At 42.1% G+C, this 26451-nt stretch overlaps 1 protein-coding gene across 1 annotated transcript in view; it reads left to right on the forward strand.

Annotated features, from left to right (window-relative positions):
• The window catches only part of LOC310936319 (receptor-type tyrosine-protein phosphatase U-like), a 311175-nt gene that overhangs the window by 268488 nt on the left and 16236 nt on the right, over positions 1–26451 (forward strand). The window contains exons 21-27 of the mRNA XM_083900361.1: positions 406–442; positions 11877–11974; positions 15078–15194; positions 16486–16640; positions 20823–20958; positions 23140–23289; positions 25632–25946. Coding sequence (XP_083756487.1) covers positions 406–442; positions 11877–11974; positions 15078–15194; positions 16486–16640; positions 20823–20958; positions 23140–23289; positions 25632–25946 — 1008 coding nt within the window. The remainder of the gene's footprint in view (positions 1–405; positions 443–11876; positions 11975–15077; positions 15195–16485; positions 16641–20822; positions 20959–23139; positions 23290–25631; positions 25947–26451) is intronic.

Consider the following 26451-nt stretch of genomic DNA (forward strand, 5'->3'; position numbering starts at 1 on the left):
AGATCCTTCACTTGTCATACTAGCTTTGATCAGCAGCCGGGGCTGCATGCAAAGCACGGCGAGCTGGAGCGTCTTTGAAACGCGGCTACCTCACTCTGCATGTAATGACTTGGCTCACAGAGAGACAGTTTTCAAACACACAGCCATTTCACTGTCCACCCATCCTTCACCAAAATATGGAACCTAAACAGTCAATTTGTTTTCCTTGCCACTGCGATATCTTCAGTCAAAAACCAGAGCAGAAATTTAGCAAAGCATTAAAACATCAAATCCAGAATAAGAGATGACTTGATAATGAAATTTGAGAATGGGAATGTGTGGGTGAGGTGAAAAGAGAGTCAGAGGTCTCTTATCATATCTTCCTATAATTATTAACACTTGTTTTTTGTTTTTTCTGTCACACAGGGTTACCAGAGATCAAACCACTTCATCGCCACTCAAGGTGAGTGTAAAGTATCCAGTTGCTGTCTTTACCTGCAAATATTTATGTTTGTTTGTGCACACAAGCCTGTCTGTCACTAATAATATGTATGACTTTACTGAATTATTAATGTACACAACAAGAAGGAGTTGGCGTTGCTTCAGGCTCACATCTGAATATCTGCCCCCCCCCCCCCCCACATGTGTGTGAAACACTCCTGCAACAATCAACTGTAACTGTCAGTCAATCCTGACTGTAACACTGTGACTGTCGCTGCCTGTCAAGCTCCACTTCTGAGTCTCTCCTCCCCACCATCTGCATGTGTGGCGCGCCGGCTCTCTGATGTCAGCTATCATGCTGACATCAGAGAGCTCCCACTCACATTTACTCACACAGAGAGACAGAGACTGAGAGGGAGACATTCTGATTCTATTTATTCAGGGAATAAACCCCCCTCTGATTTCTTCCCATCTCTCACTTTGTTTTCAGTTCTACCACTTCACAAATGTAACCTGAGAAAATGGTTCTCTCTGTGTCTCTCTCTCGCTATCCATCTATTTCTCTCTCTCTCACACACACACACACATTTCACATTTTGCTCACAAAGTCTTTGTGCATACAAAGGTGTAGGCAGTGTTGGAAAGAGTGCCACAGTGTATGAGCATTCAAGTGACAGAAGCTGGTAAAAAAAGGTTATTTGCACTGGAATTATATCAAAACTTTAAAGTCAGAGAAGTTGGTGAAATGATATGGTATTATGCGATACATGGTCCAGGATACCAATAATATCACAATACAATAGTTCTGTGATAATCAATATAAAGCCATACATCACAATATCTGTCTTACTGAAGGAAACAAAACTTCCATAAAAAGTGTCCATAATGAAGTCTCTGTGTTGGGATGGGCCATCTCTTAACATAGTTTTCGCCATTATCCTGCTGTGTACTCCCTCTTCTTCAGCACATAACTTCTGCAGAAGTTTACTTCATTTATTTGAGCAGCGCCAGGAGGAGACAAGAAGTAGCGATGCCCAGCGAGACTGTTTACTTTAGTGTCTTAATTTATTCATTCAGATATGGTGTACCAATTATTGTATTGCACAAGGAAGGCAGTTAATTAATAAAATAATAAGAAGAACATATCGTAGTATAGTATTCTTGATGGCATCTAATTAAGACAATTCATTAACATACCACGATTTGTCCATGATAGTTGGGTGATAGTTCAGGTTTTGTATATGAATGCAAGATGGCGCGGCTGAGATGCAAGATGGCGCGGCTGAGTCCAGACGCCGTCGCGACTGCTCCCCTGAGACTGTGCTTTTTTTTGTTATTTATGCGACTTTCATTTTTTCTCTTGCGACATCATCTCCCGCAACGATAGCCTATGACCGCACTTTACTCATTAGTATTGCAGCAACATCACCACTCACGATTTTAGGTTTTAAACACTCCTGCTCTACCTGGCCTAAGGAGATCCTACGATGATCCTACAATGGAGCTTCACCCTCACCTCCGCGGAAACGCAGGAAGAAACATCGGGGGAAAAGGGCCGGAATCGGCAACAGACTGCGAGCGAGTGCACACCGTCCACCGCTGCCCAGTATCCTGCTGGCTAATGTCCAGTCCCTGGACAACAAGCTGGACGAGATCAGGGCCCGTGTACGTTATCAAAGGGACATAAGGGACTGCAATGTTCTTTGTTTCACGGAGTCATGGCTGACCCCCGCTGTGCCAGACCACGCCATTGTTCCTGCAGATACTTTCTCCGTGTTTCGCATGGACAGAACGAAGGAATCTGGTAAAAGCAAGGGAGGAGGCGTGTGCTTCATGACAAATAACAACTGGTGTGATCCGAGAAATATTTCAGTCCTTTCACGTTCCTGCTCGCCACATCTGGAACATCTGGCGATTCTTTGCCGACCCTTTTACCTGCCCAGGGAACTCACGTCGGTCACCATTGTTGCTGTTTACATCCCACCACATGCGGATACGGACACTGCTTTGGCTTCACTTCACGACACAATAAACAAACACCACAACAAGCACCAGGACACTGCCCTCATCGTGACAGGTGACTTTAACAAAGCCAAGCTCACAAAAGTAATGCCGAACCTTTTCCAGCATGTGACATTCCCGACCAGGGGAGGTAACCACTGCTATACCCTTCTTAAGGACAGCTACAAAGCCACAGCACTGCTGGCTGCTCGCCATCTTCCTCATGCCGGAGTATAAACAGAAGCTAAGAGCGGTTGCCCCGGCAACGAGGCAGGTCAGACGATGATCGGCCCAATCAGAAGCCACGCTACAGGACGCATTATGTGACGTGGACTGGGACATGTTCAGGGAGTCCTCCGGCGATGACGTCAGTCTGTTTACGGAAGTGGTGACGGACTTCATTGCTAAGCTTATAGATGATATTGTCCCCGTGGTGACTGTGAAGGTTTTCCCAAACCAACAACGTCCTACAATGACGGACTAATCTCCAGTGACATGGTCCCTTACAGAGCGGCGTCCTACGAGCTCCGGAGGAAGGTGAGGGCTGCTAAACGGCAGTACAAAGATAGAGTGGAGGCATCGCTGAGCGATCGGGACAGCAGGCGTATGTGGCAGGGACTTCGGAATATCACGGACTATAGAGGACGTAAAGAATCATCGGCGGCTGTGGATACTTCGCTAGCAGAGGAATTAAACTCCTTTTTTGCTCGCTTTGAGATCTCTAGCGTAGCAACTAGCGCTAACGCGGAGGAGCCCAGATTAAACACCGGTGATTGTCACGCACTGTCCGTCTCAGAGCGTGACGTGAGGAGAGCTTTGAGGCGTGTGAACAGCAGGAAGGCTGACGGCTTCCCCGGCCGGGTGCTGAAATCATGTGCTGGGCAGCTAGCCCCTGTCTTCACCTCTATTTTTAACCTGTCCTTGACTCAATCCGTGGTCCCTGCCTGCTTCAAGAGGTCCACCATCATCCCTGTTCCAAAGAAGCCCAGCCCTGCCTGCAACAACGATTACCGCCCAGTAGCACTCACCTCCGTGGTGATGAAGTGCTTTGAAAGACTGATAAAGGACTTCATCTGCGCTTCACTGCCCAGCTCACTTGACCCTCTTCAGTTCGCCTATCGCCCAAATAGGAGCACTGATGATGCCATCACACACGTCCTCCACTCCACCCTCACCCACCTGGACAGTGGGAAGGGGAACTATGTGCGGCTGCTGTTTATAGACTACAGCTCCGCATTCAACACCATAGTTCCCCACAGACTGGTGTCAAAGCTCAAGAACCTGGGGCTGAACTCCTCACTCTGCTCCTGGGTCCAGAGCTTCCTGACGGACAGACCACAGGTGGTGAGGATAGGGAACCACACCTCCAGCCCACGCACTCTCAGCATCGGGCTGTGTCCTGAGTCCTCTGCTGCATCATCGTGAAATTTGCAGATGACACGGTGGTGGTTGGCCCGATCTCGAACAATAGGGAGACGGCCTATCTGGAGGAGGTGGATGCACTGTCGACATGGTGCCAGAAAAACAACCTGGACCTGAACGTCTCTAAGACCAAGGAGATAGTTGTGGATTTCAGGAGAGAGAAGCAGAGGAGCCATTACACCCCCCTCAGGATCTATGGGACCCCGGTGGAGAGAGTCAGCAGCTATAGGTACCTCGGTGTCCACATCTCCGAGGACCTAACCTGGTCCACACACATCTCCATCCTGGTAAAGAGAGCAAGGCAGCGCCTGTACCACCTCAGACGGCTGAGGAAATTCAAGGTCTCCTCAGTGCTGCAGAGAACCTTTTATACTGCAGCAGTGGAGTCTGTGCTCACCGGCAGCATCACTGCGTGGTACGGCAGCTGCACTGCCAGAGACAGGTCAGCTCTCCACAGAGTGATTCGCTGCGCTGAACGCTCCACCAGGGCAGCACTGCCCACTCTACAGGACATTTACACCAGGCGCTGCACCAGCAGAGCCAGAAGGATTATGAAAGACACTCATCACCCATTCAACAGAATGTTCCAGTGGCTGCCGTCTGGCAAACGTCTCCGCTCCTGCATGGCCAAAACAGAGAGGCTGAGGTCGAGCTTCTTACCTCAGGCCATCAGGATGCTGAACTCTCAACCACCCACGTGAATACAGCACACGCACAACACATCGCTGCTATATTGGATATAACATTGTGCATTTCAGCTGTATTTTATTGCATCTTACTGCTTTTATCTTTTATTCTTGTGTATTGTAAATATTCTTATATTTATCTGGAAATTATTATAAATTTAAATTTTATTTTATTTTTATTTTTATTTTTATTTTTATTTTTATTTTTATTTTTATTTTTATTTTATTTTTACTCTACTTTATCTTATTTGATTTTATTTTATTAGTGCTTCACAGTTGCATAGAGGGGCTTGTTTTGCAATGTCATTTCACTGGGGTGTACTTGTACATCCACATGTGACAAATAAAAATCTTGAATCTTGAATCTTGAATCTTGAAAACATGGTTACCATTGGAGACACAAAGAAAGAAAGACTGAAGTCACAACATAAAACATTTGAACTCAGTGATTGAGGCAGCAGCGGATCAACAACTCCTGTGTGCCTTGATGTAGACACTTGGGGCAGCTGTGGCCTAGTGGTTAGGGCTTCAAGCTTGAGACCGGAGGGTAGCAGGTTCGAACCCCGGCCTGTCCGCAGCTGAAGTGCCCTTGAGCAAGGCACCTGACCCCCTCACTGCTCCCTGAGCGCCGCATAAGGCAGCTCACTTCTCTGGGTTAGCATGTACTTCACCTCACTGTGTGCTGTGTGTGTTCACTAACTCACGGATGGGTTAAAATGCAGAAATTGGAAATTTCCCCACTGTGGGACTAATAAGGGAATCTTAATCTTATTTATGGCAGGTTGTGAGTGTATGTCCACTTACATTTCTGTTCTTGTCTGACAGAATTAGAAGCTGTGTGGTGTCCGTCCACCTGAGCCTTGGATATGTTGTTCATTCTGAGATGTTTTGTGCTCAGCACAGTGGTTAAGAGAAGTTCCCTGATTTTGGCTGTACAGAAAAACACTATAGACTGTTATGTATGTGTGACGTATGTGCAAAAATCTGTCATAGCCCCGTACCAACTGCTGATGTGAGAACTAAAGGGAGAGTGTGGGTGTTTTGAAGTGTTGTTTTATGAGGTAGTGGCTCACATTGTTGCATCACAGCAAGAAGGTCACTGGTTCAGATCCCAGTTCAACCGAAGGCAATCCTGTGTGGAGTTTGCATGTGGTTTTCTCCAGGTTCTCTGATTTCTGTCTAAAAACATGCAGAGGTTAAACTGACAATGTAAACTGACCATAGGTGTGAATGTGAGTTGTATGTTTGCCCTGTGGTGAGCTGCCAGCGTGTGCCCTGTCCTTTTACCCTGTGTCAGCTGGAAATGGCTCCAGCTCCTCCATGAACCTCATGTGGAAGATAAAGCAGTAGAAAATGGTTGAACACACTGAAAACATGGATGCCAGTGTATCTAATATTTTGCGCCACTTACACTAAAAATGTGTACAGTACTTTATCTCACAGTTACACAGCTTTTTTCTGACTTTATTTGGCAAGCATTTGTTAAGTGTTGCAGTCAGCACTGACAGTGTGTCAGTACCTCACATGCCCCCATGTCAAAAAAACGTGAACTATCACTGTAAGCCTCTGCAGCAGGCTGCAGGTGCCTTGGACTAAATCTCTATGATATCCAGAGATGAGGAGCAGCAGGAAGATGCGGCCGGGCAGGAGACAGACAAGGAAGAAAAACACAAATGCATGTTCTGTTATACTGATTCACCCAGCTGCTGGAATCACATGTCATCCATCTCTTTACTGACTACTGCGTCCCCATGGCGATGCATTAGTGGGTTTGCGCTGCTGAAAAATTAACACCTCGGTTCAGTAATACTCACAGAAGCTGGCACAGTGATTTGCAAGGGAGCTGTGGAAAAGCCTGCACAGACAAGGGGTTTGCAGTGGTAAGATTGGCTCCTCACTTGTGTCTATTAAGACGCTCACAAGCTCGCACTTCAGGTCAGGTTTACTACAGTGAGGAAAGACGTGTTCTGCACTGAATGTATGCTGTGCAGAAAGCCTCTTGTCGGCCTGTTTGGGCTTTTCAATTCATTCAGGGGTTGTTGTTTTTTTCATGAATGTGTAAAATGCAGCAAGTCAGACCACAACAAATGTGGCAATGCATGCACATACATGTTGGCCATTTCAGGACAGCACATCATGAAAACAGACATTTAATATTATGTATACATCAAGTTACTTAAAGGTGAAGTAAGTAGTTTATAGTGCCATCTAGAGGAGAGGCTGAAATTTACAACAAAGAACTGCTCCTCTGCTCACCCCCGCTCACCCCCTCCCTTCCCCTCGTGCGCTACTGTGTCCTCAGCCGGTCAAATGTCGTCCTCGGCGTCTTTCTCCGTGTCATCAGATGAGGTTCGTGAGGCGATGGGAGAGGGCGAGCTACCGCGGCCGTAGCAGACAAAGCGGAGAGCGTGGAGGCGGGACTACCGCTACAAGTAAAGCGACGCTTGATTTGTTCTCTCGCGTTTGTCCTTACAGGCTCCGGTAGAAACATGGCGTCTCGCTGCTAACAGTGGCAATGCAACGGCGGCCCGCGACCGTGTTATTTTACATGCCTTTTTGAAACACTACGAAAATGAAACAAAAACTATTATACAGCGACTAGACAATGCAGGAGCACATAATATGTATAAAAAAGTGGATTTGGGGTCATATAAACCCATAAATACTACACAGTGTCCCTTTAAGAGTCCAGGATGAGAAGAGTTCACAGTGGAGAGTCACCTTCAGCTGGAAACTCTGAACCACTGTCTGCCGCTACTCGCTGTGTCTTTTCTTTACTCAGTGGGTTAATGCACACAAAAACATGTCTTTCTCAAGCCAAAGGTTATTGCTAAACGTGTGCTGCAGTGACAGGTGCTCACGGCCCAAGACACAGGAACCAGATATTCGCAGACACTTGTGTATGTTTGGAGAACTTCACAGAGAGATGATGCTGGACATGATGCACAACTAAATTGGCACTTTTCCATAATACAGCTCTTGCACTACTTGACTCTACTGTACTCAGTTTGGTATCACGCAGTTCACCTCATAGCTCCTCCTCAACATAGGCGGAGTCATCATATCATGGCTGTGTGAAACTGCCTTGGTGTTGTTTTTATACATGACACAATCACACAAAATAGTGACTTGTAAAGCAGTTGTTTTTTCAATCAATCGAATCAGTTGATTCAAAATTTGATTTGTTCACAGAATCATTCAGTACTTCCTGCATGACCGGAGCACAGACTCCGTCTGACACGGTCAGTGAACTGAAATACAGCTGAACGTGGTCCTGATTTGGCTCACGACTTTCAGCAGTGCTGTCTCACCAGTTGTCTGTTAAATATTGACGTTTTAGACATTTCCTTGCTAACTGTTGTAGATTAATTGTTTCAGGATTTTTAAGCTCTTCCAGTGATGACACTCTCTGAACACTCAGTGGCCAGCAGCCTGTTGACAACACATTTTATTTGCTCAGCGCGCTTGCAACCTAGCCAGAGCAATTACCAAAAAAAAACCCACCAGGTACTGTCCCTAAAGCATAAATAAATTTGAGTTGAGTCAAGCGAGAGTATTGATAGAAGTGTATAACGAAAAAGTGGCATATGTAAGAGAACAAAGGGCAGGCAAAAGTCATCAGACGCCATTACTAGTCACTAGTCACTCCTAGACTAACCCTTACCCATCACTCTGCATACGTCATCCGCATCATAGGTCTATGCAATTGCATACAGAGGTATGTTCATCTACACTGGGCCGTATTTATCAAGCGTCTTAGAGTGCCATTTTACACTTAAGTCCTGAGAATTTGTGAAATGTAGTCCTACTTTCAAACTTAAGAATAAAAGCTATTCATCAACTTTCCTAAGTCTAAGAATCACTCCTACTCTCCCAGATATTTGAGAGACCTCCAGAGGTGTCTTAAGTGGTTAGGAGTTGCCAGCAGGGGATGGCACTGAGGCGAGAAGGATGTCCTGTCTTTGTTAGATGACGAGCAGCTGATCAAATGTCAGGGGCGCCGATTTATGCTTTTGCTGATGGGTGCTCATCATCGTGCTTGCATGATTGTTGCTATTTTGACACGCGCACATTCGTCTCATAGTGAAAGACATTAGATCAATTAACAGCAGCGGCCGCAATGAACGCACGCATGCACGGGTGGACCTGATCTCTTTCACAAACACAGTCTACACACTGGTGATGCATAAGAGGATTTTAATCTCAATTATGCAACCCTAATGCAAAAGACTGAAGAAGAAAAAAAAAAAAGATCGACAACCCAACACCACAGCCTGGATTGAACAACGTAGCTACCATAACCGCCTATACGTTTTTAGGTAATAACAGCCTACTCAACTCAACAGCAACTTCACTCATTAATTAATCAAAACCTGATATTAATGATACTGTCAGTGATCACAACTGACTTTAATGACACAAATGTAGTGTTACTAACTACACACTCCAGGAAAGAAATAATCATAACCACCACAACTATAGCAAAAAGGCAAATCATGGACCAAATCCACAATTCAAAACCATTCCGACACATCCTTTAAAACATAGTACCACAGTAGGCTATAACACATATTTAATTTGTCATTTTGTCACTCACCATTCTTTTTAATTCTTGGTGAGGAATGTGTTGCCTCTGGTAGCGGTGCATCTTATAAACTGGTCCACAATTTTTTCCAGGTTGTTATTCCTTGACAATATCTTGTGACAGTTCAGTATCGCAGGGTGGTTCAGCCTTGGTCCTTGTGGACCACGGATTGGTTTACTGACATCACAATGCAACCCGTTGATAGTTAGTGGTCAATAACAAATCAATGACAAGCGTAGGCTGGCACATGTGAGTGCTCGACAATCTCCCTGGGTGCTCTGCAATACCCGGGAGCACCCACAGAATCGGCGATATTTCTTTATTCTTAGACAAGGGATTCCCTTTCCGTGATTGGTTATTTCTATGGATACGGAAGTGACGTCACCTAAAATTCCGTTTACGGCACATAGTACTGTCGTAATTCAGCTCGGAGAGTGACACTTAAGATTCAGTCCTACACTTCGCTGAAAGTGTGAGTAAGACGCTTGATAACTAACTTTTAAGTGCAACTTTCAGCAAAGAATTTTTTTACTCACAAGTCAACTCTCAAGCAGGATTCTTAGGAGTAATTCTAAGACGCTTGATAAATACGGCTCCTGGTCATGGTCATGGCTCTTGGAAGTGGGCCATGACTCCACCTTTCCCATACTCATACTCAATCTCTCATGAGTGAGGTGAAGATGGTGAGCTTGAATGGGTTTGAAAGGTTTTCTTGTTTTTGACTGCCAGTTTGTTCGTTTGTCATACAGCAGTGACTTGTGTGTCGGGCGAACTATCTCATCCATGACTCTCACAGCAGTCTCATTAAAAGAGCCGAGTACCTCGTCATTGTTTCTATATTTAATGGTCTGTGGTGCTAAAGCTTCACTCTGCCAGTTGAACAAACAGTGTTGAGTAGTAATTTGACAAAATATCATATTTTTTGCAGCTACTTTAATGATGTTTAATGACAACAATTATGCAAAATAATTGCAAATTATTGTGATGATTTTTTTGTGTGCCAGAGGCAAACAAGAGACGGGGCAGAGAAGCAGATGCTTTTGACGTATTAGCCCAACAAAGAATGTGCATATAACATTTTATTATGCGTGTAATATAAAAAAAACAGCTCGACACTTCAATTAAGCAGTGTTTTTTTGTTGTTGTTTGTTTTTAACACAAAGAAAGTCAATTTTTAGGGGTAATATTTAATTAGATATTAAAGCACAGTCTGTGTGTGCCTATGTGTGTGTTGATGGGATTGCATGTGACCCAGTATAATTGGTGCGTTTTTAATAGGCAGAGTAAGAGTTTATAAGGCTTTAAACTTTCCAAACACATTTATTGCCTGGCTTTTTATAGGATTTGTAAATGTTTTAGTGGTCTGGTCTAAAGCAGGGGCCTCAAATTCAAATAACCTGGGGGCCAATTAAGTTCTATCTTATATCTCAGTATTCCATTATCACAATAACAAAACTACTCATGATGATATTGCACACCATGTCAATATTAAATAGTTTGTTTCAGAACGGAATAATATATATCGTTCACAAAAAATAAATTCATGATGATGCAAAATGAATCAATAAATAAATAACAAAATCAGACAGAAATAAAGCAGAATCAAATATTAAATGAATGATAACAGTAGAAAAAGCTTATGTATCATTTAATCATTTGACAAATACAACAAAATTTATTATTAGTATTATTATTATTATAATAAAAAAATATTGTTTGCCCGTTCATATCAGTTGCTTACAAAACCATGTGTACTTGAGAAGGTCATGGGACAGTTCTCATTATAACCTGAGCGTAAGTGGTGGGTTTGAGGTTTGATAAATCATTAAGATACAAAACAAATGTTTTATCAATGATTGCATTTATACAAACAAAACTTTCTACTCAAGTGACCTCATTTGTGCTGCATCTATTATCACAAGGTGAAAGCACTGAAAGAGTCTCTGTGCTAGGATTACAATATCCTCAAATAATACAGTTGAATATTCAGATAAGGAATACACATGTATGTGTGTGTGTATTTATAGTATATTATACTGTATATATATATATACAGTATATTATACTGTATATATATATATACATATATATTCCTTATTTGATTGTTCTGTATAAAACTTTCAGATTGATTTCATGACTACTCTGCAAAAGCACCTGATGTAAATCCACTATCGGAATATAATCCACTATTAAAAGCAGATACAAAGCAGATGAGTGAGTGTAAAGATTAACCACTCTGCCAGACAACAAAGGGCTGATAAGGTGCCACTTGCTCTTAAAAAAAGTCATCAAGCTCCGACAGGATAATATTCCCATTAAACACAATATGTGGGCAGAGATGAACGATAGTGTTCACTAACAGAGGTGCAGAGTGTTTTTTGGCAGAGGAGGCAGTTTCTGAAGGTTGAGGCCGATATTATCAACGGCACGGTGTAATGAAATCAATGAAAGTGCGCTCGTATTCAGGGGGCTGTGATTTGTGTTCGCACTGTTGCAGAGGAAGGCGATACACAAGCTTGTTTGCACAATGGCTCCGTATTTTATGGGTGTAGTGAAATGACATTTCTCAGTAGTATTAGGCGACTACAGAGCGGGCAATAGTTCATGAATGACACATTGTTACTCTATTCCCTGGCATGGATTACACAGCACCTCTATATTGATGGTTATTGCTGCTATTTTCTCTGACTTATGGCTCATCTCACCACCCTCCTTATCCTCCTCTCCTTCCCCCTCCTTGCCTTTTTTTCCCTCCTCCACAGGCCCCAAGCAGGAGATGATCTATGACTTCTGGCGGATGATTTGGCAGGAGAACTGCTTCAGTATTGTCATGATCACCAAGCTGGTGGAGGTGGGCAGGGTACGTTTCTCTTCCCTTTTTTCCCGTGACCTCTCCAGCTCTTGTGAAGATTGATGGAGGGGGAAGTATTTCTAGAGCTTCCTTTATCATTTACTATATATCAGAGGAGCTGCTGTGCTCCAGGTTGTGGGAGGAAATGGCTGCCGCTGTCTGATCGTGAGTGATCACCTTTTCGCTTTTGTGGCTGTGCTCCAAGGTCAAAGCTTAGATGTATTTGAAGGCCTCAGTTGTTACACAGTCAGCTGCCAACACTGTACTCCGAATGCGTTTGAAAACACTGTTAAGCATTTATGAAATATTACCACTGTTGAGCACAATTTATCAATTTAGTCTTGCATTAGCTACTCCCTCAGTTTACACTTATAAATAATAACTTAAGTGTGATTCACACAATATATTTTCTAACAACATTTAGTTTGAGACCACGTTATTTTCAAAGATTTTGTCTTTGGTAATAAAGAGCATAAACATATATGATTTCCAAAGAAAGTCAGCCTTTATTATTATTATTATTAATAGTATTATTCAAATGATGTCCATGTGATAAAGAATTTAGTTTTAGAGACTTTAGCATATTGTGAACTACATATTTTCAAAGAAGGTTTACACTAAGAAAGAACTTTAAATTATCCAATCTGTTATGGATTTTTACAACTTTTTACTACAGTGCCTCTGATGTTCTTCTTTTCAACTGCCATTTATACTGTATGGACTCTCCCTTAAATGTCAGTCAACTATCACACACATAAGTTACACACTTATGTGATATGTGATTAGAGTAATAAAACATGTGTACTCGTGCTAATGAAGCCGAGTTAAGTCTTTTGTTTTGTAACACTTATATGTGCCTAGTGTCATGGTATTTTTCACTGCAGTAAACACACTAGACGTCAGCAGGTACCACTGTGGTCATCACCTTTCGCCTTGTCTGGTCATCAGTCAACCAGTTTTGGTTAGCTCCAGACTTGATATGCATTTAATCCATGAAGTTCCATACAAATCTCTCTCTGCACCAATTAAGAGTGCTTCATTAGGCCATACGGTTTCACAGGGTATTTGTCCAAAATCAACTGGTTGGGTTCATCAGCACCACAGTCACAGACAGAGTAATTCAACAGGCCTGTGTAGTCCCACTGTTACATCATAAAAAGACCCTGGTGATCCTGAATCTAAATGCGCCACCAGTGGGTTAAAGTTGGAGTCAATTGAAAGCCTGGTGCATCTCTTTCAGAAGCATACCTCAAGCATCTCTAAGGTAATGCTTTGATAGAGCACGGCTGTATATGAAGCTCTCGGGATGAGAGCTTGTGCGTTGTAATGTGATGCAACTGTCATCTGTTAACCCATTCACACAGACGTCAGAAACAACTTTGGGTTAAGTCGAGGCAGGGATTGAACCCACGTCTTTGCAGGCGAAAACACTTTCTGCTGAACCACCACCTTCTTATCAAACTGTGTTATTGAGTTTTGTTATAAAACAGCTTTTGTGTTGAGTCAGATATCACATGACTATACATACTTTGTATTGTACTGTGAGTCATTCAATAATGCATATACAACAGTCACTTCTGGCTGTTATTCCATGTATTCTATTTGCATTCGTCGACAAATTAAAGCAAGTTGTTGTCATTCAAACAACTACAATTTATAAATATCCACTTAGGAAACATTTATAGGTTACATTTAGCTCCTAAAACGCTGGCATAAGTGGCACCAGAGGGAAGAAAGAAAACATTATTTAACTTAAATACCAGTCCTTTGTAAAGTTATGACTCACCACAGATAATATTTATGTTAGTAGTGTTCGTGATCTAAACAGGTCATATTATATAGACCAGATACAAAGTTATTTAACTGTGACTGCATTGTAGTATTTCTGGCTACGTTCAATGTCACAAAGTTCTAGTGCAGGGGTGACCAACGTGGTGCCCGTGAGCACCTGGTAGCCCCGCAGGCAGGATGCATAATATTAATCATTTAAATGGTTAAAAAAAAAAATGGTGCATAAAACGTTTATATGGTAGCCCTCCATATTATTCTTTACCCTTCAGGTAGCTCTCGGTCTCAGAAAGGTTGGTGACCCCTGTTCTGGTGCATTCAGATACTGGAGGAAAATGTTAATGAACACAAAAAAGGACGTTGGGTTCACTTCACTGGGTCACCTGTGACTATCCCAACGTATGCAACAAAGTGTCTGTCTTAGAAAAGTCTGATAAACAAAAACCAAAAAATGCAAATGGTATAAAATCTCATTTTAGGAAGCTGAGACCGCAGACAAGGCCAGATAAGTGTCAGCAGGGGTTACAAATTAAACCCAGACAGGGGTGAAAAATGTAAATAATACCTTGCATAATTATGAATGACCTTTTCGCATTTCACCTTTTCACATAACAGCACAACTATTGTTTTCCCGAATATGACTAGTGTATACTTTTTCTGAGGCTTTGTGACTGGAAGAAAAATAAATATTGTTTTAGTTTAGAAAATAACTACATCCTGAACTGGGTAGATAGTGTTGACAATGTGCAGCCAGTGTTAGAAGAAAACACTGCTTGCTTCAACTGAAAAAATGAAAATAGCCATTCTCCCAAAAATGTATCAGTGAATGGCTCGAGGGCCAAATGGTTGTGGATAGAGATGGAACATAATACCGTCAATGGCTGTGAGTCATGATTTCAAAAGAATGAAACCCTAAGAAATCATATAAAAAGGTGTCTTATTCTCTTCTTTTGCCTTGGTACCAACACTTTTAAGTCTCAGATACACAGTGAAAAAGGATGTAAAAGACAAAAATATATATATGTACACATTTGAAGAGTGTTCCCTCACAAGTAAAATATTGTGCTTGGATAAGCCAGAAATGTCAGATTTAATACATAGTAAATTCAAATAAAAGAAGGAAGAGATTTGTATCATTTTCACCCCAAGGCTATATTCGTACCTCTTTCATTTAAAATGTACATTTATTTACAATACCACTGCACATTTGATGTGCATGTTTGCAGTTTTCCCAATCAGCTCCAAATGTCCAGTACTGTTTTAAATCAGTTGTACAAATGTGTGGACCTTTGTTGACTTCAACTCTTTCTTGTCATTTGTGCAGATAAAGTGCTGCAAGTATTGGCCAGATGACACCGAGCTCTACGGTGACATTAAGATAACCTTACTGAAGACGGAAACGCTGGCCGAGTACACAGTGCGAACCTTTGCCATGGAGAGGGTGAGTCATATTTTTTTCCTGCTCAACTCTTAGTTTTATTTTGGTTGAGAAAAAAATAAAAAATAGTTTCTACACATTCTTCCAGGAGATCTAACTCAATAGATATTTTTTGTTTTGTATTTCATCTCCTGGACTCCTCACTCTAGACCAGGGGTCTGCAACCTGCGGCTCTGGAGTGGCTCCTTGTAGCTTTAGAGATCAAGGCGACAAATAAAAGTCTTTTAATATCTTGTGCGTCACATCCAACGTCGACGTAAAATGCAATATTCAGTAGACGTTTGAATGCGTCCTGTCCATCTTTGGATTCACGACCGTTTTCTCGACGTACAATCCAAATATTTGCTTCATTTATTTCAAAGTGGGTTCATTTGAATTTCTTTAATTTGACACAAACAATGAAACAATGGAAGAACCCGGTCTACGGGGTCTAGGGGTTGGGTATAAACTGAACATGTTGTAGTTCTTAAATGTCATAAATGAAAGAGACTATTTACTATTGTATATAGTTTGTCTGTATAAAAACCTTTATACGTGTTATTATCTTCATTTTGTGGGGTTTTTTTGCGGCTCCAAATGAATTTTATTTAGGTGGAGCGGCGACAAAAATGGCTCTTTTCAGCCTAAAGGTTACCGACCCCTGCTCAAGACAAACAGGCAACAGACAAATTGTTTTGATTACATTGACTTATAACAGGGTGAATATCACCTCTGTCAAAGCCTGACCAGGTCTGTATTGGCAATATGGATCCTCTGGTTTCCGGTCCCTGCCACAAAAAAGAACAAACATTCTGCTATATGTCACTGTCGTGTTTTTTTCAGGGCTAGATTTTGTGTCTAACAAAAACTTAAATGCTTCAACATAGGCTACTGTAGCAGAGGGGATTTCTCTACAACAGCAAGGGAAGCTCTGCTTCCTCTGAAATGACCTAAATAAATGGTGAAATATGTACTTTTATATACTTTATATGTACATTTCATTACAAAATATTTGCTATTTATCACAGATTGTCTGATTATTCAATTTACTTTTCATACATTCCCGCAGCAGCACATCGCATTAAAACCAGCCGAAGCTTAGCTTCCATTGATCTCTATGAGACATCACAGAATATTTCACTGCATTCTGTTGGACGCTATTTTGATAAATGTGGCAGAAAGGAAGCTCTTCTTACTTTATGTCAAAATATCAATGTATAAATAAGTCTGGTGTATTTAGTGACCAGGTGCTGCTCATAGACTGATACAATAGTCCATCAGCTGTGATTCACCATTTTATTGGTTTCTTTTTTAGAGGGGCTACCCTGCCAAGCATGAGGTGTGCCAGTTCCACTTCACCTCCTGGCCTGAGCACGGCGTTCCCTACCATGCAACTGGCCTGCTGGCTTTCCTGCGTCGTGTCAAAGCCTCTACACCTCCTGATGCTGGGCCTGTGGTGGTCCACTGCAGGTAGAGCGGCACCGTTTCTCTCTCTCTATATATATATATATATATGTATATATATATATACATATATATATACATATACTGTTTTAATGTCCGTCACATTGACTCAGTCATTCAGTAGATGTCCATGCACAGTTAAGTTGCTATTCAATTGAACTACTGTCCTAGTAAATGATAACTGGTCTGAATAGTACTTTCTTAGTCTTGATGACCATTCAAAGCTGCTTTTCACTACAGTTTTGCCATTCAGTCATTCACACCCAACACATCCATACAGCACATCGATCTGTCATACCCATTCTCTGCACAGCTGTGAGGAGCAATGTGGGGTGAAGTGCCTTGCCCAAAGACACATCGGCATTTAGAGTAGAGGAGCCAAGAATCAAACCCACATCTTTCCAGTTGAAAGATAAATTGCTATAACACTGTGCCACCATCACACTAGATGGCGATATGCCCTCTTCAGCTTGACAGGTGTTTTCTCATTGACATATGACATCAAAGACCCAAACTACTTTAGTTGGCAGCTGGTTAGTACCTTGTCAAGTGCAACAACTGAGCTCTCTGACTCTCCCTTGGCAAGTTTGAGTCCAGTTGAACATATGTACACTGAACAAAATATGAACACAACACTTTTGTTTTTGCTCCCATTTTTCATGAGCTGAACTCAAGATCTCAAACCTTTTCTACATACACAAAATCACAATTTCTCTCAAATATTGTTCACAAATCTGTCTAAATCTGCGTTAGTGAGCACTTCTCCTTTGCCGAGATAATCCATCCTACACTCTTAGAAATAAGGGTTCCAAAAGGGTGCTTCTACAAGGTTGAGGTTCTAGCTGGAACCATTTGCTTCTGAATAACCCTTTTCATGAAGAAAGGGTTTTTCAAGGGTTCTTGGTAACACTGTTGGTTCCAATAAGAACCATTTGATCCAGAGAACCCTTAAAACCCCTTTCCTGAATAAGGGGTTTTAAAAGGATTCTTGTTGGAACCCTCCAAAAGGGTTCCAGGAGGAACCTTTATAAAAAGTTTTACCTGGAGCCAAAAAGGGTTCTCCGATGAGGACAAGCCGAAGAACCTTATATGGTTCTACTATATGGTGTGGCATATCAAGATGCTGATTAGACAGCAAGAATATTGCACAAGAGTGCCTTAGGCTGGCCACAATAAAAAAGCCACTCTGAAATGATCAGTTTTATCACACACTTGTCACAGCTGGCTCTAGGCCATGACAAACAAATGGAGACGCACCGTTAAAGGAATAACAAATCATATTTATTTAGATCAATAATAAAGATAAATCAGGAAATACAATAACGTGAGGTGTGAGAGTCAGTCAGATCAGTCATGTAAGGTGGGCATGCATGGTAAATAAGGTGTGTTTGGATGTTGTATGATGCATAAAAGAAATCAAAAGAACTAAGGATTAAGGCTGCCGCGTCACCCGGGGAGACAGGCGTCTGTCTGCAAGGGGAAAAAGAGAGAGAGACACAATGAATGAGAACCTGCTTATATGGCAAACCCAAATACGGCCCAGGTGTCCCCAGTTATCAAATTGCCAAACTGGCCCAGCCCCCTGCCATCCAACAACTTACTCCCAACTACTGTCAGACACCAGCAGGAGTCGCCACACACTACAATGCCAAAGATTGGGATGCTGACTGCAGGAATGTCCACCAGAGCTGTTGCCCGTGAATTGAATGTTCATTTCTTAACCATAAGCCATCTCAAAAGGCGTTTCAGACAATTTGGCTATACAACTAACTGGCCTCACAACCACAGACCATGTGTAACCACACCAGCCCAGGACCTCCACATCCAGCATGTTCACCTCCTAGATCGTCTGAGACCAGACACCTGGACAGCTGCTGCAACAATCAGTCTGCATAACCAAAGAATTTCTGCACAAACTGTCAGAAACCGTCTCAGGGAAGCTCATCTGCATGCTCATCATCCTCATCGGGGTCTCGACCTAACTGCAGTTCGTAGTCGTAACCAATTTGAGTCGGAAAAGGCTCACATTCGATGGCGCCTGACATGTGATCTCTTCACGAATGAATCCCGGTTTTCACTGTTCAGGGCAGCATGTATGGTGTCGTGTGTGAGCTGATGGCAACGTTGTGGATCGAGTGGCCCATGGTGGCGTTGGGGTTATGGTATGGGCAGGTGTATGTTATGGACAACAAACAATTCACAACCTGATCAACACTATGTGAAGGAGATGTGTTGCACTGCATAAGGAGTGGCTTTTTTGTGGCCAGCCTAAGGCACTCCTGTGCAATATTCATGCTGTCTAATCAGCATCTTGATATGCCACACTTGGGAGGTGGGATGGATCATCTCTACAAAGGAGCAGTGTTCACTAACACAGATTTAGACAGATTTGTAATCATTGTGACTATCTTGAATTGATAACTGAATCATTTTCAAGAGACGTTCAGTAAAATGATTAAATCTTCCCATGATTCATGTTATTTAAAACACGTACACATAAATCTAAAAAAGTACATTCTGGAGACCCCCCAAAAATCTCCCACGACATTTGTCTTTGGGAATTCCTTGCCCATCAATTAGTTAGGTTATGAGAGTGTTGCTGTATGAGGGAGGGATTTAAGTAAAGTTAAAAACAAGAAAAACAGTTATCTATTCTTATGGTATGTTTTTGGCTGAACAACGTTAGTTTGAGGAATTTACACATTAATGGTGTTTTCCATTTGTATCCGGATTTTGTAAATTCCATAGTCATGGGGTGTTCCTAATTCCAACCTCATTCGTCCAAGATCCTGTGTTTGGACCATCAGATCAGTCCAGGGACTGATAAGTCAGCTTTATCACATGGAACTTTTGGGGGCAAAGGCTAAGACATCCTTTGTTACCAGTTGATATTCAGGGCAATCCTTCTTGTAACTGTTTACAGGCAGATTAATTAGAAGCTTATAGGCCAAGGCTCTACAACCTGCAGCTCTAGAGCTGCATGTATCTATAATGTGATATTGCACATATCCCCAAATCTGACAAATTTGTGTTTGAAAATATGGAATGCCATTTCCAATATTAAAATTTAAGTAATGCATAGATACATAAGTGCACATTTGGAGTCCTTTGGATCCACATGAACTACATGAAATACAAATATAGTTGTATTTATTTCAAGTGTGTTACTCTACTCGCAACATGGTCAAAAAGGGGTAAAATCTCACAACTTTTGCATCAAACCAACTTGGTTAGATGTGAAAACACTCTTGGAAATGACTGGTAGTTTGAAGACGACCTTTATCAACAGCACTAATACACTTATTTAACCAGGCAAACACAAAAAGCCAGGCTTATGTGTGAACATCATCTTACTGACATTATTTCTTTTCTGCATGCATTTAATGGACAAAGAGCTGTTGATTGTGAAATGATCTTGTGTGCAGTGAGTGTATATATTTATGAGTAACCCACTCTTTATCTTTTTGTACATTTTACTTGATTACATTCGGCATAACATGCCCGCCAAGTCAACTGCAAACTAGACACTGTTGTGTCATATTGGTGTGACAGTATAGACAGTAAGTGTTTCTTTTTAAAGCACATTTGTGCAGCTTTCTCACTTCACTGCCGGGCTCCGGCTCTGAGTAAGCGCCGCTCCTTTTTACATCTCTGCATAAATTATAATGTGCTTGTTTAACAGTAGTGCTGCACTGCAGGGAAATAAAGGGAAATTGTTTTTTCCCTTTTGTTGAAAAAAATATATATATTGAAAAACTATGATGACCGATGTGTTACTGAAGCATAAAGCAACAGCGGTGCACAGCAGGCTTTTTGAAGTTACAAAAAGCTATATAGGAGAGTGGAGGGGGGTTCACACACACACACACACGCACACGCACACACACACACACACACACACACCTTTACAGTAGTGATAGACATAAACATATAGATATATAGATGCAAGAAGAGGTCTTTTAAATATTATATTTTCACTTTTAAATTTCAACATTATTTTATTGTGATTTCTCATGCTTTCAGAACACAATTGTCACTACATTTCCTGCCTGAACAAAATCTCGTGTTACACTTGTCTTTTGAGCAGAGACTCTCAATCATCACAAAAGGCTCCCTGCTGAGACTTTTCCATTACAGTGATGTACTCAGACTTGTCCATCCTTCTGCTTCTTCCTCCACGCTCACTAGTATGGGAGCAGGCAGGACTGGCTGCTACATTGTGCTGGATGTCATGTTGGATATGGCTGAGTGTGAAGGAGTGGTGGACATCTACAACTGCGTCAAGACCCTCTGCTCACGGCGCATCAACATGATCCAGACTGAAGTGAGTGCGGAAGGGCAGTACTGGCTGTGGTGACCTTTATATATGGACTGTGCATCACTTACAACTTCCACTAAAAAAAGCTGAATCAATTTTTTCCAGGTGTAAACCAGTGTATATGGGTATCTGGTAATGTTATTTACTGATCCAGATGCAAATGTTTACAGTTTATTACATTTATTAAGTATTTAAAATTATACATTCCTATCACATCATTGCTATAGGGTAAATCCCCATGTCTCCCCCTGAGCCCAGATTTTCTCCCTCTGGTCCTTGTATTTTATTTCATGTCCTGCTTTTGTGTGAATAGATTATTTTATGCGTTATATCACCACAGATCACCACATATCACCACACAACATTTCTCAAGGTTATGGTCAAGGGTACCAGCCTGGTTAAGTGCAGTTAAATCAAACCCTGGTGTGTCGGTGTGATCATGGTCCTAGACCTCTGATGCAGACCAAACAATCAAACTCTGCTCGCTTGAAAAAAGTGGTCTTAGACCACTTGCAAGTGAATTCTGGAGCAGTTCTTAACTGGTGTGAAGTCTACCTGCACCTTTCACTAGAAGCATAGTACAGGGTTCCCCCTGGTCCTTGAAACGTTGAATGCCCTAAATAGACACAGGTCATTGAAAGTACTTGAGTTCTGTGAAGTTGATATTTTAAATGATGTCACCTACTGTTTCATGCCCTGCATTGTTTGTTGTACGTAGATGAGGCCTATGCAGGACACATGTGGAGACATAATTACTTGCAGTGTTGTGGACACTGTCCACTGTCTCTCCATTATTGATGTGAGCTTTCATGCAGGACAATGAGAGAGTAACATTAAGAAAGAAAGAGAGTGAGTGACTTGCCCAAGATCCCAAAGACATTCACTTGACCAGATGCAGAGCAGTGATTGGTTCTGGAAAGTTCTTAAACAGTCCTTGAATTTGATGTCAACCAAGGAGGAGAGCCTCACAGGTCCCAACTGCTCATCTTCCACAGGCAAACTAGCACATCATCATCCCAATGTGCCACAAAACCACACACTTCCTGCCGTTTCTCACCTGTGGGTATTAGGATGAAGATGAGGGCAACAAATGCGACTCAGGATCCTCCTGCCAACTGGCAAGAAATGACAGCAAGACGGCATTTTTTTTTTAATAATGATGCTTGCTTGTGATATTTCTATTAGCTTACCCAGTTAGAAATGGACACCTGACCGTTACATCAACAGGGACTGCAATGGCGTATTCAAATACATATACAGTATGTTAATATGGAATTGACGTCCTGGATCACTGACTATCTGACTGCCAGACCGCAGTATGTCAGGTTGGGGAGATGATGTACACATGCACTGTATATGTTGGACTTCCACAACTCTCAGACCAAAGAACTGGTGGTGGACTTGCCACAGAGTTAGCATTGTCCAAAATGTATTGGTATGCTGAAGCATTAAGATTGTCCCTCATTGGAGATAAGGACCTGAATTCAATACTTAACATGTGTGGCCAAATACTTTGGTCCATATAGTGTATCCTCTGAATCTGTTCCAACTTTTCAGTTGGTAACCAACAGTCTATCTGACCAAAAGCTTAGCCGTAAATCTGATCACATGACTATGGTTTGCAGTTAAGTGTATTAGTATTATTAGATTTGTCTTTGTGAAGCAGCAGAAAAATAAACAATGTTTCAAATTTAGTACACTGAAAAGCAAAACAATTCCATCTCTTTCCACCTTTCAGCTGGAGCCTGTCCACCAGCTGAATGCATGTAGTATATATATATATATCTGCAATTACAGAACACATAACAAATAATAAATAAGCCGGAAGATGGGACAGTTTAATGCCTGTAATTTTTCAATGTACTCCTTGCTTCTTTATTGCTCTGGTTGGATGTCAAAACATATTTCCTTGTTAATTACACAGTTCATGATGTGATTCAGATATTATGTGTGGGCAGTGTTTGCCTCCTCTGATGTATATTTTCTCCACTTTTTTTTTTTCAAACCCCAATTACAACTACTGTTTGGAAATAATGCCCGAGAGCAGGCATAGTACTATGAAGGATGTTTGACAGCAGTAATTAAATGTTATCATTGTTTGTCACAAGTGGGCAATTAACAGTTAGGAGGCTTATTCAATGTTGTTGTATTACTTTTTAAATGTGTTAATGCTTTACCATCTCTCAGGAGCAGTATGTGTTCATCCATGATGCCATCCTGGAGGCTTGTTTATGTGGAGAGACCGCCATCCCTGTGAATGAGTTTGCTCTCATCTATAAGGAGATGCTGAAGGTTGACTCTCAGAGCAACACCTCGCAGCTCAGAGAGGAGTTTCAGGTAACACACACACACACACACACAGCAATAGTTTTTTGACTGATCGCACTTCCAAACCTGTACCTTTAACTTTAAAGCTCTAATGCATAACTTTTGAATTAATAAACTAACCTTTGTTGTATATATGGGTATTTGTAATTGTGTTTGTTGATCCAGGTGCAAGTCTTCACAGTTTAGTTTTCAGTATTGAAATTATACATAAAATTGGTGTATCTACTGCCCTTATCCCAGACTCCTCCCCCTTTTATAAACGCCAGAGCTGTAGCAATGTCGTCTTTGTTACGCTCTTGGTAAGGAGCGGTTTAAGGATTGTTCGGACCCGAAAATGCAGAGAAGACAGTTGTGAAATGATCAACAACATTTATTAAAGATATAAAGAATGGTACAATACTACGAGGGGAGCTAGCATGGGAGCTCGGGGAGGACGCCGATGCAGCTGTGCCGGGAAGGGCGAGAGTCAATGTTTGGGGAAGGGTCCAGAAAGGAACAAACTCACTGGTTGTAGAGAGGGCAAGGAGAAGTTCTAGGTGCTGAGTGAAGCGTAGCAACTGTAGCTCTCGGGTAATCAGAGATGTCCGTAGATCTCGGGAGGCAGAGATCTACGGACATCTGAGGCAGAGCAATGGCGGGTCAAAAACCAGGAAGTCAGAGTTTGAGCAAACACGAGAGAATCACGGAGACATTACCACTGGAGTTGAAACAACGATCTGACGCTGGTGAACGGGTGGCTCAGGCTTAAGAAGCCGCCACAGGTGTAGCTGATCACCAGCGTCCTCAGTGGAAGTAGGTCAGCCACGCCTCTTGCAGATAGGGGAGAGAGAGAGAGCAGCACGGAGAAGCACCAAAAGCAAAAACAACAATAATAATAATAATAATAGTGGTGAGGGAGAGTGTGATCGTGACAGTCTTTCTCTCTCTTTAAGAGCAATTTGGAAGGGATTGGAGCATTTGGAAGGCTTGTCTCACTGAGCACCTCACACAGTTTCACTAAAACACCACGGCCCTGCACTGATCCCCACTCTCCCTCCCTCAGCTCTTGATACACCCATGTGGGAGAAGGTGCTCTGGTCAGGTCAGACCGAAATGTAACTTTTTGACCTTAATGCAAACCTAGGAAACCTAAAACTGCACATAACCCTGAGCACATCATCCCTACTGTTAAACATGGTGGTGGCAGCATCATGCTGTTGGGATGCCTTGTCAGCAAGGCCAGGGAAGATAGTCAAAGTTGACGGGAAGATGAATGGCACCGAATACAGGGCAAGAAAACCTGTCTTTTTTTAGCTGTACCCATACACTGGGTACAGCAAAAGAAGTCTGTACCCAGTGTATGCTTTATACACATGCTCAACGTCTCCTACGTGTTTGGTGTATTTCTATAGCAGCATTACATGCACGGGTCTGATTATATATTATTAATTTATCAGATGGAGAGGGAAAGAAAATGTGTCCAGTTCTGTTTTATTAAAATGTTCGTATTTTGTATTTTGTTGACTTGTTTTCCCGTCATCTTAATGAATGTGTATTTCACTGATTGATCAGACAACCATGATTCATGCAGCGTCTTCCACTTGAGAGCTTTTACATTTGCCCTCAGAAAACAAACTGCATTTTCAGGGTTTTCATGTGTTCATGTGAGGAGGAAAAAAAATGGAGGGAACAAGAAAGTCAGTCACAAAGGCTGCGGCTGCTTATCTCATTAGTGTATACACATGAAAACAACTGTGCCCACTCAGAAAGTTTTAGAGTCGTACGACAGTATAATGACTCCCCTGATTGGTGACCTTTGGTCATTTTAATTAGAAAGTCTTCCACTCAGACATGCTCTCATAACTGCAGCCTGTGACTGGACTCAGTATTCCAGTGAGGAGCTGCGATATTGCATTCATTCTGACTAAACCACTGGGGAGCGATTCACAATATGAAGCTAGTTAGATAATCACTTCATTTCAATTTCCATTGCTTTATAATGTGCTTATTCATAATGTATGAGATTGCACTAAATGTGTTTTTATCCATTAAGCCTTGTGGGGGTTTGGACTGATAATAAACATGTTTGAAAGTTCCCTGGGGATGATTGGAGATAGTTGTGCTTGTCATGTAGTGATATTCAGGCAGAGCAGATTTTCATTGCCTCTGTCTGACTCTCTTTGATCCCATTTCTGTTACGCTGCATGTGTCTTCTCTTATCTCAATCTTTAGTCAAGTGCTTTCAGTTTTATCTCTACATCTAAAATGTGAACACATTCTCAAACACATCTAATTTTCTTCTCTTTGCACTCTTGTCTCCTTCACTTTTTTCTCTCTTCCTCCTCCTCCTCCTCCTCCTCTGCCTATCTCAGACTCTGAACTCTGTGACTCCTCACCTGGACGTGGAGGAGTGCAGTGTTTCCCTGATGCCCAGGAACCGTGAGAAAAACCGCAGCATGGACGTTCTGCCGCCGGACCGCTCCTTGGCCTTCCTCATCAGCACTGAGGGAGAAAGTGGCAATTACATCAATGCTGCACTCGCGGACAGCTTTCTCAGGCCCGCTGCCTTCGTGGTGACACCGCACGCGCTCCCCGGCACCACAACCGACTTCTGGAGGCTTATTTACGACTATGGCTGCACTTCGGTGGTGATGCTCAACCAGCTCAACCAGTCCAACTCTGCCTGGGTGAGTGGTGAGGCATTAGCGGATAAAACAGCTGGAAATTAAACTGTCAACACTTGTCCTGGAAGTCAGAGTGATTTTCCGATTAATCTCATTATGTTACGCTCAAGCTTCTAAACTATCAGCGTGCCACTTGTAATTTAGCCACGGGCAACATAACCCCCCACATGTGATAGCATCTTCATCACAGCTTGGTTTTGATTAGTGCCACACACTGCATTTACTGTACAATAGAAGTTCTCATGACCCAGATATGATGAATTTAATTAAAAATATATACATAAAATTAATCTCAACATGTCCTCTTGGTAACTTTCCTCTGCATGCTGGGTCACACACAAAGAAGGCAAGAGAGGGTACATTTTTTTGTAGCACAGCTTTTAACAGCAAGGCGATTCAGAGTGCCTTATAGCTCTGCTACAGTATACTAACATGACACTTAGGCTGAATCCCAATTCCACTCCTTACCCCTCCCTCTTCCCACTACCCCTTTGTCGGAGTTCCCCTT

This window comes from Microchirus variegatus, assembly GCF_963457635.1.
Source record: "Microchirus variegatus genome assembly, chromosome: 13".
NCBI lineage: Eukaryota > Metazoa > Chordata > Actinopteri > Pleuronectiformes > Soleidae > Microchirus > Microchirus variegatus.